This window comes from Lampetra fluviatilis, chromosome 13, assembly GCF_964198595.1.
Source record: "Lampetra fluviatilis chromosome 13, kcLamFluv1.1, whole genome shotgun sequence".
NCBI lineage: Eukaryota > Metazoa > Chordata > Hyperoartia > Petromyzontiformes > Petromyzontidae > Lampetra > Lampetra fluviatilis.
In genome coordinates this window covers 14,297,057-14,310,292 of record NC_136287.1, presented here as the reverse complement: position 1 = coordinate 14,310,292, position 13,236 = coordinate 14,297,057, and the positions used below count along the sequence as shown (strand labels likewise).

Here is a 13,236-nt window from a genome sequence, read left to right as displayed (position 1 = left end):
GAACATAACTCCAACCAGCAGTGTTCAAATTCCAGTCCCCCATATCAGGTTAAATTCCATTTTAACCAACGTACTAAAACATGTGGGCAATGAATGCCGTGTCACTGTACATCTGAATATAAATGAACTGTCACACGAGGAAAATGAATACGGACTACAAGTGCAGTAAATCTCCTGAGACACTGCGGCTCTTGTCTGCAACGCGCGAGTCCGCGTACGGAAACCTGCAACTCGCCACCGGCGTCTCGCTGGAGCTGTCGACGAGGTGAGAGGAAGAGACCACGACCTCAAATCCCCGCTGGGGGTTGATGCAACGCATCCTTCCGACGTGGTTCACAGATTGAACATTTTGGATAAGGGCCAAGAGTGGGAAGACCGCGGCAGAGAATGGCCACAGCGAGAGGAATGTGGAATTCCCACTACTTGCTCAGGGCTCGGAATTGAGGAGCACCAGCACCACTACCACACGCCTGTTTATTGCTCGGTGGTCCCGAGGACTGTGTGAAAAGGAAGCCTTCTTTATTTGTATGTGCCTTCATGCCACTTGTGCAAAACTTGATACGGTATAACAAAGATTTTTCTTGTTCATTAAATCGCTCAAATTCGGCGTGAGAGACTTTTGGGTTGGTTTTGTTTGCACTAATTTGTTGTGCCGCTTGAGTAAACATTTGTAGGCTTATTTGCATACCACTGTTCCCGCACGAAAGAATAAGCCTTTTTATTAAAATATTCGCGTAAACATGTTTTGATATGAGGCTGCTAAGCATTGAAAAGCCTTGGTCCTGCAACCAGGGTATGTGAACTTTTAGAAACATAATGAATTTGGTGCCTACACTGACAGTACCTGGAGTTTGGCAACTCAAACTCCACAAAGACAGGTCACAATCATCCTATATATTCGTCCTGCCACTGTGGAAAGAGGATGCCTGTTCATGATGTTTTGTTCCAGCAGCCTCCAATCAAGAACCCCACACGCACGATGTGTGTGTCGCTGTACATGCATGTATGGAGGCTTTTAGCATTTCTTCAAGGTGCTATTTGTTACATAACGCTGAGTGGAACAAAATTGAGGATTTATAAAGCAATTCAGATAAAACCACAAGCGAACATTTAATCGTTCAACATAGGTTTCATTTAAATACCAAGCACTATATGACCCAGTCAGAGGCACATAGCCCTTGGATCGCAACCCACGCTCTTTTAAAACGTGTAGATGTGTCAATACGATTTTATCCAAAACCAATGGTGAATAAACATCTTTAGTTATAAAACCCTTTCTCAAACAACATGGGTAAGAGTACAAAGCAGCCCAGATGGACAGAACATGCACTTGCACGTTCAGTGCCCAGCTGAGCTTTCTGATGTGCAGCGAGTGCATCGCAGCTCAACTTATGGAGGAATGCACCAAGAATAACAACCTCCCCCGAGCCGCCAAAGCTCACGTTGATTACTCGACAAAAATATAAATGCCCCAAAAAAAACATTTCTGGCAACAATGTAAGTGTGGCGAAATGGTTTTTTTTTAGTGCAATGTGCAAAATTTAACACACTTTAAAGGACTCGCATGCTACGAAATACCAACAATATTTATTGTTGTCATGGAGAGTTCTTAAGATGAGAGGAGGGCGTACTTTAAATAACACTTTATTTACTCACGAAAATGATCCAACCGTTTCCGAGATCTTGGATTCATACCAAGAGGGAATAAAAATAATATGAACGTGTTCCGATTTGCCCAAGCGTAAGAGTATTCAAGCTGTGAGCCGGTGGGCGAGTGAGTCGATGGGCGCGCGAGCCGGTGGGTGCGCGAGCTGGGTGGGCGCGTGAGACAAAGCAGTGTCCTTAGACAAATAGATGTTTAAAATAAAACGTACAATTTAAATTAACTCTGCGGCATGTACAGCCCCCAGGATCCCAGGGCTTACACGCTGTGCACAGGACTGCCACTTGTTATCTGTCATAATACACCAGCAGAGTTTCAAACCCAGTGTGTGAAATTGTAAGATCCGATATTAAACGCACATCCGTTATCACTCTTTGCACGAAACTAATTTGTTGTTTCACAACCAAAATAATAAAGTGTGTAAATAAATCAAAATAGTTTCCCAAATCAGGTCAGAGAGACCAGGTCAAAGAGGCGGTTTGATTTTGTTTGAAACATTTATTTATTTGGCAAGAAGGCCCTCGCCAAACCGGTTTGTTTTCTTTCTTTTTAAAAGCGTAGGACGGTTTTTGGACTCTTAAATGTAGTGCAGTGGCTCGATGCATTGGTGTGGCGATTGCCATCTTCACGCAAAAGGAGCGTACGTACGTGTGTGTGCGCAACCCCACGTGCAATGATTGCAATGTCAGGGACACAGGAATTGCAGTCCGACGGGCCATGCAGAAGTGGCATGGGGTGCAAGGGAGCGTTTGTCCCTGCAATTCAGGGTGGCACACGCGGGCAGTCGAGGAACCACGTGCACCGATTCTCTTGCACATGTGCCCCTCGTCACAGCCGTCTCTGAGACACACTTAAGCGGCTGTGCTTTCGCTACGTTGTCCCCACCTGAAGAAGGACGCTTGTGTTGCGCCCGAAACGTCGTGATTTAATTTATTCGTTTCATTTATTTTTTACCTACATGACTTTACCGAAAAAACCCAAAAAGTATGCACATTTGCTATTCCACCTGCAGAAAATTTGTCGGACTGGTTTAATTCCTGTTATCAGTTTCTTTGAAGAGGCTCCTCAAAATAAAATGTTTTTTTAATCTCTTTATTGGTATTTTTTTTTTTCAACCTTGCAGGATCCTGTGCTATGGTCAGGTGGTGTGTGTGCATCACCACTCACAGCAGCAACTGCAGAAAGACTGTTTATAAATCTGTTACAAAGATGCTGTGTAAGACTCCTTAGACCATTTTGTTAACGTGCACACACACACACACAACCCGCTTGTCAATCCACTGCTGGACGAGGATTTCCCCACACCGTGTGGGGGCTCATGGGGGTTCACCATACTTCACCACGCTGGTCAGTGTGCGTTGGTAAAGGTGGGGAGCATTGACGTGGGAGCATTGTCCGGTAAAACAAAGGATTTGCTGCGTTGCTCTCTTGACGCCCTCGGATGCCCTCCACCGAGCACCACGGGACTGTGACACCCGGTCTCTGTACATGGCGGTCACACATTTCAGCACTATTCAGCCTCAACTCTGATTTAGCCTCCCGACATCTACAGAGGTTGAGGGTGTTCCGGGTGATTTTCGTAGCCAATGCAAATTAACCATATTTATTTCTGGGTGAGGCCACGTGGTAGAATTGTGCCGAAATTCATGTTATTCACCACACGACAAGATTGTGTCTTTTACAAAGATAAGACGAAGCAGCTCACTTGAATTTGTTCAATACACTAGAATGTGCAAGTGTAGTGACTGTTACCTGTCACTGTGTGGTGCCGGGACTTGCGAAGTCACGGCCGGCAATGTTGTCACTGCGGGCAGCCCGGGTTGCGGGGGTGACTCTGGGGCATGACACTCTGGCTGACCTGTTGTCACGTGACCGGACGATACTACGATACTAGAGGGGGGCCACCGGTGGACGGGGGCCGAGGGGCGGTCGCTTGGTTCCGAGGGGCTCTCGGGAACATTCGAGAAGGAGCTCGAGAAGCCTGGAAAGTGGGGGGGGCTGAGGGCGGAGCCAGCCCCAGCCCGGGGGCATATAACGAGAGCTCCGTGTGGAGCTCGGGGTTCTTCACGTGCTGGTGTTCGAAGATCCACGTCGGGGAGAAGCCTCTAGCCACGCGGTCCGGGACCTAGCTTGTGGTCCGGACCAGGATAGCGAACCGTGTCTAGTTCTGCTGTAGCGTGGCTAGATGGGCATTCGAGACCCGAGCGTAGGTTGTGTTGTGTTCGTGCTGTTGTGTGAATAGTGTTGCTCCCAAGATAACGTCTGCGACTCAGTTGTAAATAAGAATTTTGGCGTAAATATACCACTTGGCCAAACCCAAAAAATGTATATGGATTACAGAGTTAATGTTCAAACAGTATCCATCATCACTATTGTTAACTTCCAGCGCGAAAACTAATGACAAACACGTGTTGGTCATCAGTCTCACCACTTGATGGCCGATACAAATGACTGCTCCGCTTAATGAGCACCATTGCACAGAGGACAGCCGCAGCAGTGGAAAACTACTCTTAGAGACACGGACGGAGGGGGGGCAGGGGCGTGCAGGCCTGCAGAGTAAGGATAGCCGGCAAGAGAAGGGAGGGCACTCACCCTGAAGTAGAACTCCTCATTCCATTTTGGATTCAAGGACTGAAAAACAACACCACACAGACACACACCGCCACCGCCATGAACGCTGGATCAAGCCAGACCAACCCTGCCACGCCACACCCCAAGCTGGCGCGGAGAAAGTCAGTTGGCGATGTCACTTGCAAACCGGTTGTCACACCGAAAACAAATCAACAAGATAAACACGGGGCGTTTTGACCATCCACAGTCTGGCTTCGCCGAGAGATGGCTGTGCCAGGTCTCCAAGTGCATATTCCTAATTTTTTAAAATCTGTTTAGCGGATATTAGTATTTTCATGTTTAGTGTTTTACCCCCCAATTCATGCCATGGTCCAGACTTTTAAACGTGAAATTACCCGCAGCACATACTCGGCACGTTAGCCACGCTGTGAAATGCCCCGCAGAGAGACATTTGCGATGGGAGAGGTTTGTTGTTTTCATAAATCTATCAATTTTTTTTATTACATCAGCAGTAGTAGTCGCAGGATGATAGCAATAAAATAAAACACGTGAACGAAAATATTTATCAGGAGCCATGAATGAGATAAAAATGTAGACAATGTGAATACTTTTTACCAAATGTGTTTGTTGGAAATAACAGAAAAGTATTTCTTCACGCTTAAGCTCTTGTACATTTAAATACCGTGAATGGAGTAGAATCCGATTATCATCGTGTGCTTAGGATAAAGCCTCTACTGGAAGAAGTAACACGGGCACATATTTGGGACTTGTTTTATTAAAATGTCTCCAACATAACATTACGCAATCCTTACAAAACTCCAGTTACTCCTCTAAACTTTGTACAATACTGCTGGGGGTTACTGTGCGACATGTTCCTGTCACTTATGTAAAAGGTGTTCAGTAGCGAAAGAGTTTATTAAACTGCACACGACTCACGTTTTGTATAAAAAAGTGTTAATCCCCCAACTGTAGAGATTACTCACACAATTATGGCCGTTGCGTAGGCTTCAGGGCGATTACGTAAAGACTGGACCAAAAAAAGCGGCACGTGTGACCAATTTGTGACTTTATTGGTCAGTTTTTCTTTTTTGAAATATTTCTCTCTGCCTCCTGCTGCAACTTATTAAGGTTCACAATTATGTAACTTTCCCTTTCCTGCATGGGCAACATCCACAGCCTCTGCATCCCTACTTCCTGACCTCCTAGAGCAATGACGCTTCCCGTGGCTTGTGTGCGCCGAGATTCGTGAAGGTCTCGCACAGCTTGCCTTCTTTATCTGCTTTGCCAAAAACGCTGGCGAAGGAAAAGCCTTCGCTTTTAAGACCACTGGCTGTGTATCACAGCTTCGGTCAACTTATTGTTAAGAGCTCACAGATGTGCTCCTGCCGTAAAGTTGACTGGCGGAGGAGTCTCAGTACTCTCAAATCACAACTGTATATTCACGCAAGCGGTGACGGTGAAGCGAAAGTCAACAGACTGTCACGCACATGCACTAACGATTCCATGTAGAGACACGGAGACACACACAATGTAATCGTGCTCTACCGCAAAAAACACTGTCCAGCAAAGCCACATGAAGCAAACATCGTCATAGGACCTGATGGAAACGCAAACACTTTTCATGCATTCACACGAGACAAACTCAAGACGCAAAAATATACTTAAAGCCAGATTTACAATTTACAATGACACGTAATTGGGTACTTGTAAAACTCAAAAAATCGAGAGTAACTTCGAAATAAGTAAACAGCCACCTTCTTATTCTTTGGTTCGTTCGGTAAAGTCACGTGACTTTACTTAAATCATTCCTGCAGTCATGAAAGTTTTAAGTCAAAATGTAGCCACCTTCTTGATGGTTTTGGTTTGCACGAGCGCCAGCTCCCGGTTCTCTTCGGCAACGTACAGCGCCACCTTCACGTAGGGGTCACTGGAGGAGCGACAAGCGGGAGGAGGGCGGAAAGCACGCTTAGAGAAGACCACACGGAGGAGAGGGGGGGGGGCAAGGCACACGCGCGACACACAAACCACCATCCTCACACCGCTCCTATTCTCATGAGCACGGTTGGCTACGTACGGTGTGAAAGAAGTTCAATATGCACACATTCCTCACCGCACGACCTCTGCATTAGTTTTACAGCTTTTTAAACATTCAAAAATCGCCAGTGAAAGTTGGCTAGACTAAATGTGTACTTACTCGTATGGTGCTAAGCATAAACGTGGGTCAAAGAGAAATTGGTATGGTTTGTTATTGTTTGCTATTTGCTTTTAACATTTAGCACCTTTTAAGAGTATCTGTGATTTCATTAAACTTTTGCAAGGTCCCTCTTGGCAAAGAGTGATGTGTATTTTATTGGGCTCTTAGCTCGTTAAACAACGATCTCTTGTGTATATAATTCCTTGCTTTCGGTTTGCCGAGGCTGCAAACACTTTTCGCACACTGTTGTAGAAGATATGCCGGAGAATGTCACTCCAACCTCCGGGGCATTTTTGTGGGAAATATTAATAGGATGCAAGAAAAAATTACATGTTCTTACGAAAAATAATCTTCCATACGACCAGGCAAAACAATTGATATGTTCCATATGTTTATTCCAGTAAAGGTTATTCCGTGAGGATGCAGCGAACAAGTAGAAATAGGCGACACGTGATCAATTGCTTCAAATCACCTCTGGGCAGAACATTGCTGTGAGAATGCACGACTCACAGTTTGCGATGTCAGCTGTTGCCAAGTTGTTTAAGATACTTTTGAGTTTATGCGGTTTAGCCAAATAAAGATATGCCAACCGTTTAAAAACATTGAGATGTTTCAACTACTTAGTAAAATGGTAAACATTTAAAAGTGCATTCTCTGTATATAATTGTGTCCATGTGGCAATGAGTTGCTGTTGCTAACTGTTGAGTCAGGTTAGTGATTTTCACATTTCTAAAGAATGAAAACAATTAAATTGCAATGTGAAAGAAATGTTCTTTAACTTTTATGAAGCCACTGGAGTGGTGACACAAAGACAAAGATCCCCCGTATAGCCTTAACAGACTTTCAGGGCAAGTGCTGTTAGTGAGCGCCTATGAAGAAGGCAAGCTCGGCATGAGGTGACACACACACACTCATTTGTTGATCATGAAAATCCAATTTATATCCCCCGATATGTAATCTACTAAAATGCCTTCACGTAACTTTTACATTCTGGCAGGTAAACATTTATTCACACGAGAAGTAAATTAAGCCGAATGACATCTAACACAAGACAAACAACAAATATAAACAGGCCAACGCCAGGTAGAACCACATTTCTTAATTTAAACCTACTGCAAACGCTTATCACATTACGCCAGGGCACATGAAATGTGATCTTATCGTTGTCAATGACAGAGCAACGATCCCAATCGAGATACCAATTACACGGCATTACGTATGACCGCATTGTATACAAATAACACAAGTTAACTCTAACAGCACCAAGGATCAATTTATTTTATTCAGAATAGAGACCAAAAAGAGTCGAAAAATCGTATCAATGCCATCACGGAGATCTCATCCAGTTTGTGATACAGATAAACAGTCACAGATCATATATATATAAAACAAAATTACATTTGCCCATGTTCCAGCTCTGGCAATTAAAAGTATCGCTTTCATTGTCACGCGAAAACACCAAATTGTAGAAGAGTGCAAGAGGGGATGCCGTCCCCTGTGGCGTGAAATTAAAAAGGCCTCTGGATTGGTTTTGCAGAGGGTCAGCACCAGCCTCTTGGAGTGGCCGTTCTTGCACTGGGTCGGCAAGATTCTCAAGTGATCATCTCGTGACGCGAGGCCGATAGAAGGGGTGGGAATATCACTGGGAAGAAAGACCAAAGTGTGTGTGTGTGTGCGCGGATGTAAATGTTGGGGAGTGGTAGTGCAGCAGTTTGTGCGCTGCGCTACGAACCCGGCGACCCGAGTTCGATTTCCGCTCACAGCCAATACCAGTGACGATTATCTGTACCGGTCGTGGGCCTCCCCTAGGCAGACTCAGCCTCAAATGAATACTTGGTGTGGTGTGTAAACATCGCAACTGGGGAGACAAAGGCGGTCGGGCGTGGTGTTGGCCACCCACTCCCGAGTACTGTGCTGGCTTTCATAGGTGCTCGCTAACAGCACTTGCCCCAACAGTCTGTTAAGGCTATATGGGGGATCTTTGTCTTTGTCTTGTATGTAAATGTGGTTGACCGGATTGACAATACAAGAACGGGTATGGCTACAAGAGATGATATTGCTAGATACATGCCGTGTTTAACAAATGGATTGGTATACAGAGCAGTTAGAATTAGTTCAAGGAAATGTGTGGTATCAAAAGCAAATGGGTATTAGAGTTATAAGCACGTATTGAGAGCTCGCAAAGTTAACATTCTCCACCACGAGGGGTTCTGACCACGCAGGAAAATGTGAACAGGTGAGTAAACTTTGAAAAGAGGGAAAATAATATGTTTCGACCCCTCGACTCCCACTAAAGTGGCCATCACTTGACTGAGCACACTTCTGATAAAGATCTGCATGTCAGCCCCCTGGGCCACAAGCATTTACCCTTCTGTGGACAAAATCACGTTGTTTTGAATGGTTCAATCGCAGTCCCACACAATGCATGAAACCAATTTTTTTTATAAACCATAACCTTAAATGCACTGAAAATTATGACATTTTTTTGTGGTTCCAAAATGGCATAAGGTTCAATGAAAAACGGCGGGGGGGGGGACAATACTTCGGTTCCATGTTTTTCTCGATAAATGTCCCCTCGCGAGCTAAAGGATGTTGCAGAAATTACCTGCCCCACACAGCTGCAAGCAGTCCCGACCGATGCGTTGCTACAAGTAATTCTTGCAACGTTTTGATGGTCTCATTTTGAAGCACATTTTTTGGAAACGTGGGCATTTGCAAGTTGGTGCAAAGCAAGGTTTCGTATTTGCTTTGCAAGCCAAGCCTTTGTTACCGTTACTGCGGCTTGTTACACGGAAGGTCTCAGTGTCAATCATCACACCTGGAAACCACCGAGCAAATTGCCTCCCACTTCACCCACCAGGGCACAGCCTACTCTCTCCACACACATCCAGGGTGGTCCAAGCAGCCTGCAGCTACACGTACATGGACACCAGGACCGACACCTGGTGACGCTGGCATATGTTTAGGGGGTTGGCGCTAACTATCCACCACGTGGATACACGAGCAAAGTTTTACCGCTCCATTCCCTTGCCGGAACATCCTCTTGCCTGCTTCTTTGAAAACTACTCTCAAAGATTTGCCACACGAGATACTTTGAGACTAAGAGGTAACGTCGCCATTTATTTGAAATAAAATCGGCTACATTTGGACTGCTGTGACTAGCGTAGATACGAGCATCAGTAGTTTCTGAAGCCAGACTTTCACATGCTGCTGTAGTGCCAAAATATATTTCACCTCGTCATGCATGATTTGAGAAAAACTATTCATAGAAATTTCAGATGGGTCAAAAGTAAGAATGGGACACATTCTTTGGTTCTTTCAGTAAAGTCACGTAGCTCGAAAACAACAAAATAAAAAACAAAAAAACGATGTTTCAATCGCAACACAAGTGGTCGTCATCAGGCGGAGAGAAAAGGGGACAATTTAAAAAAAGGGACAATTCTGCTAGAGCCAGGACCAAAAAGGGAGTCCCCTCAATGAAAGATCCATTCCTTACAAAAATTACCGCTGAAAATTAAATGATTTGCAGTCGACACGGGGTAGATATTTAATCAAGAACAGGACAAGGGTCAATGCGTAGCAACGGGGAGATGGGAACTGTCATCAGCCACAGCCCCGTGAGTGATGAAGCACAATTTTTACGTTGCCTTTTTGGGAAGGGGAAATTGAGTATCCCGAGGCGTCCATTGGTAGGAAACGAGTGGATGTTATATTACAATCCAATAACGAACAGTGACGTCAAGACACTGGAGAAAGACAGATGGGTACTGGGTCACCACCAAAGAATGTGCAATGGAATGAAACAAAGATTGGCGTACGTTTGGGCATAAAAAATATATAAAATTTTCAACACCATTTGGTCAACCCGAGTGCATGTGTGTGCGTGTTCACAGCAAGCGGTAGAGCAGTACTCAAGTAGTAGTGTAGTGGTCAGTGCACTGCACTATGAACCGGTGACCCGAGTTCGATTCCAACTGATGGCCAAAACCAGCGATATTTATCCAAACCGATGATGGATTTTCTCCGAGTCAACTCAGCCTCAAACGAGTTACCTGATGCGGTGTGCAAACATCGGCATTTGGTAGAAAAAGGCGGCCGGGCGTTGTGCTGGCTACACCACCCCTTCTCTTATGTCGCTCTTGGCTTGCATAGGTGCTCTCCAACAACTCACCCCAACAGCATGTAAGGCTATAAAGAGAATCTTTGTCTTTGTTTACATTGAGCACCTTGAGCTACACTCATAACAAGCTCTAGCCACACACAACAACAGTGGCTTAGGTTTACCATGATCAAAGAGGGCCAATCATGGTACTAGATGTCCTGCCTCCACGAAGCCATAAAAACGCAACACGCTCATCAATACCACTGTAGCAAGGAAAGGAATATGAATATAAAATTAACAAAATATGCAGTATACTCTTTAAAAATATAATAGGAGACACCTATTATACATTTTTACTTTTAAGGTCCCAGATATGACGAAGGTGTTGAGTTTTTCGTTATTTGTGCATTTGCACCACTGCCAATGCAGCAAAATAACCAAATAATTAGTCGTGTGTATGTATATATAGTAAAACTTATACAAGAGAAACTCAAGCTCTAGTTGGAAAACAACATCACACACCACACATCTGCCAGCAATCCTTGTGTCTACAGCCAGGATTCTGTTGTTGGACTGACTTCCAACATCATAAAACATATCTCACCCAACCTAACACATCCCATGGCTGCCAGCACCCAACACTCGCCAGTACACTTCACCCATGACCGTGTACCACTCAACACCTGGCACACACAATCTTTCAGGGTATATTTGCTACCAATCCTGTATATCACACCCTGGCCAGCATGTCACATAGACCTGTCAGCACACCTCACTGTGGTAAAAACAAACCCCAGCCAATGAACACACGAGCCCCCTGTGATAACACCCTTCAGCACAACCCACTCTGGCCAGTATACTTAACATCGGCCAGCATACCTCAAGCGCAATCAACACACTCTCCTCCCCTTGGCATGAAACACCCAGCTTAATCAACAAGCAACATGCACCCTGTGGATATGGCAAACACCAATCCGTACCCCCCTCAATGCTGCCCAGCTCTCAGTCCCTCATTGCGGAAATGTTCTCTACTTTTTATATTACCCACCTACAACTACCCATACTCAGTACGTCCGTGTTCATTATCTTCACGCATGTCCAATGTAAACAGCACGGTATCAGCAACTGAACAAGCTGAACAGGTCACGTGGGTGGGCTGGGATATGCTGCACGAAGATGTCAGCGGCACATTAGGTCATTCCTTATCGAATATTGACAACCGACGACTAAGCCAGAGGATTGTAGCACGAATACAATAGGCAGACAGTATGCTTCCTTAACATATCCGTCCCACCAACATTGGTTTAACACAAGCGAACCATGGACTGGTTTTCGACATTCATCCTCTCATTAGCAGGCATGCTTGCTTGAGCCAATGCTGGTTAACTGCCGAATATTTATAGGCAAGAAAATATGGATCCTAGTTCAGTGCAAACTATTTTGTGTTTCGTATTATACAGTGTTCATGGACGAGTATCCATTAAGATTTTGTATTTATTTGCGTAACTAGAATTTTCAGTATGTTCATTTTATAGGCTTTTTTTATTCATATAAAACATTCCAATAAAATTATGTTTCCATTATGGAGTAATTCATTAATTCATACGCATATCAAATATCCATCAGAAAGGTAAGAGGCCATGTGTTTCAAGGCAGACTGGGGACCCCGCGTGCGATGACAATGAGCGTAGCCCGGGTGCAGCCCCGCCCAGCAAAGCACGGCTCCTGAACGTCCCTTCGCTTCAACGCCTCCACCACCACCACGTGCGTCCCTGCCTCACGCTGCGCCCCCGGCTAGGACGCGCACACCACCATCGCTGCAGATGTACAAACTCAGGGGCGGCGACGGCGGCGCAGTCGTGACACTTGCATGTGCCCCGTAGCAAGAAGCTGCTGGGTTAGATTCCTGACTCGGGCACTCTTATTGCGTGGTGTTTGTGTATTTTCTCTTATTGCGTGATAAGCCACTTCGTTGAGCTATGATTTGTGGTCAGGTCGCATCTGAAAAAAGATACATAGCTCAGTGCGTCTTACCTGATAACATAAAAATAGTTTTATAGTTCATAGAAAATTCCAAAATACTAATAGTAAAATGTTAGCCGCTTCTTAAACAACCACCTGGAACAAAATATGTTATTTTCTCTCCAGAGTAAAACATAAAAAAAAAAACTGAACTAAAGAGCACTCGACTTAAGCATAGTTAACAAGACTATGATGCCTAAAACGTACGTCTCAAACATGTTACATTCAATGGGCTTGCAATATAGAAGGGACAATTATTGTATTTTTTTAAGTGCAGGTACAGCATTACTCAGGATTTAGTTTGAATCGACGCTTTTGATGGTTTCAATTACAAAACTGAAACCCGCGACATGAAACTTGTAACTGCAAACCAAAATTATAAATAAAACACGCATTCACCGACAGTCACGACTGGTCTGCTCTCGCGCAATAATTTCAGCTTGAAAAAACAAGTTAGGTATTGAATTATGTTGATTAATTATTGAACAGCGTAATCTGCTGCTGCTGCCCATAAATCTCATCACCCATCTTGAGCTCGAAAGCCAGCCGAGTTAAAAGTAAATTCCCATTAACTTAACGGAGACCGTGAAATAACACCACGAGGTGTGCGTCCGACCACGATGGGGAAGCAAACACCCAACTTGTACTCGAGCACTCGTGCTCGGTGGCGACAGGAAGTCTTGA

General features: G+C 44.7%; 1 protein-coding gene across 2 annotated transcripts in view; it reads right to left on the bottom strand.

Moving 5' to 3' along the window:
* Positions 1-13,236, bottom strand: part of LOC144935571 (E3 ubiquitin-protein ligase NEDD4-like) — a 99,533-nt gene that overhangs the window by 60,774 nt on the left and 25,523 nt on the right. For both annotated transcript variants that reach the window (XM_078862369.1, XM_078862370.1), the window contains exons 3-4: positions 6,080-6,161; positions 4,256-4,294 (exon numbers count right to left, since the gene is read on the bottom strand). In XM_078862369.1, coding sequence (XP_078718495.1) covers positions 4,256-4,294; positions 6,080-6,161 — 121 coding nt within the window. The remainder of the gene's footprint in view (positions 1-4,255; positions 4,295-6,079; positions 6,162-13,236) is intronic.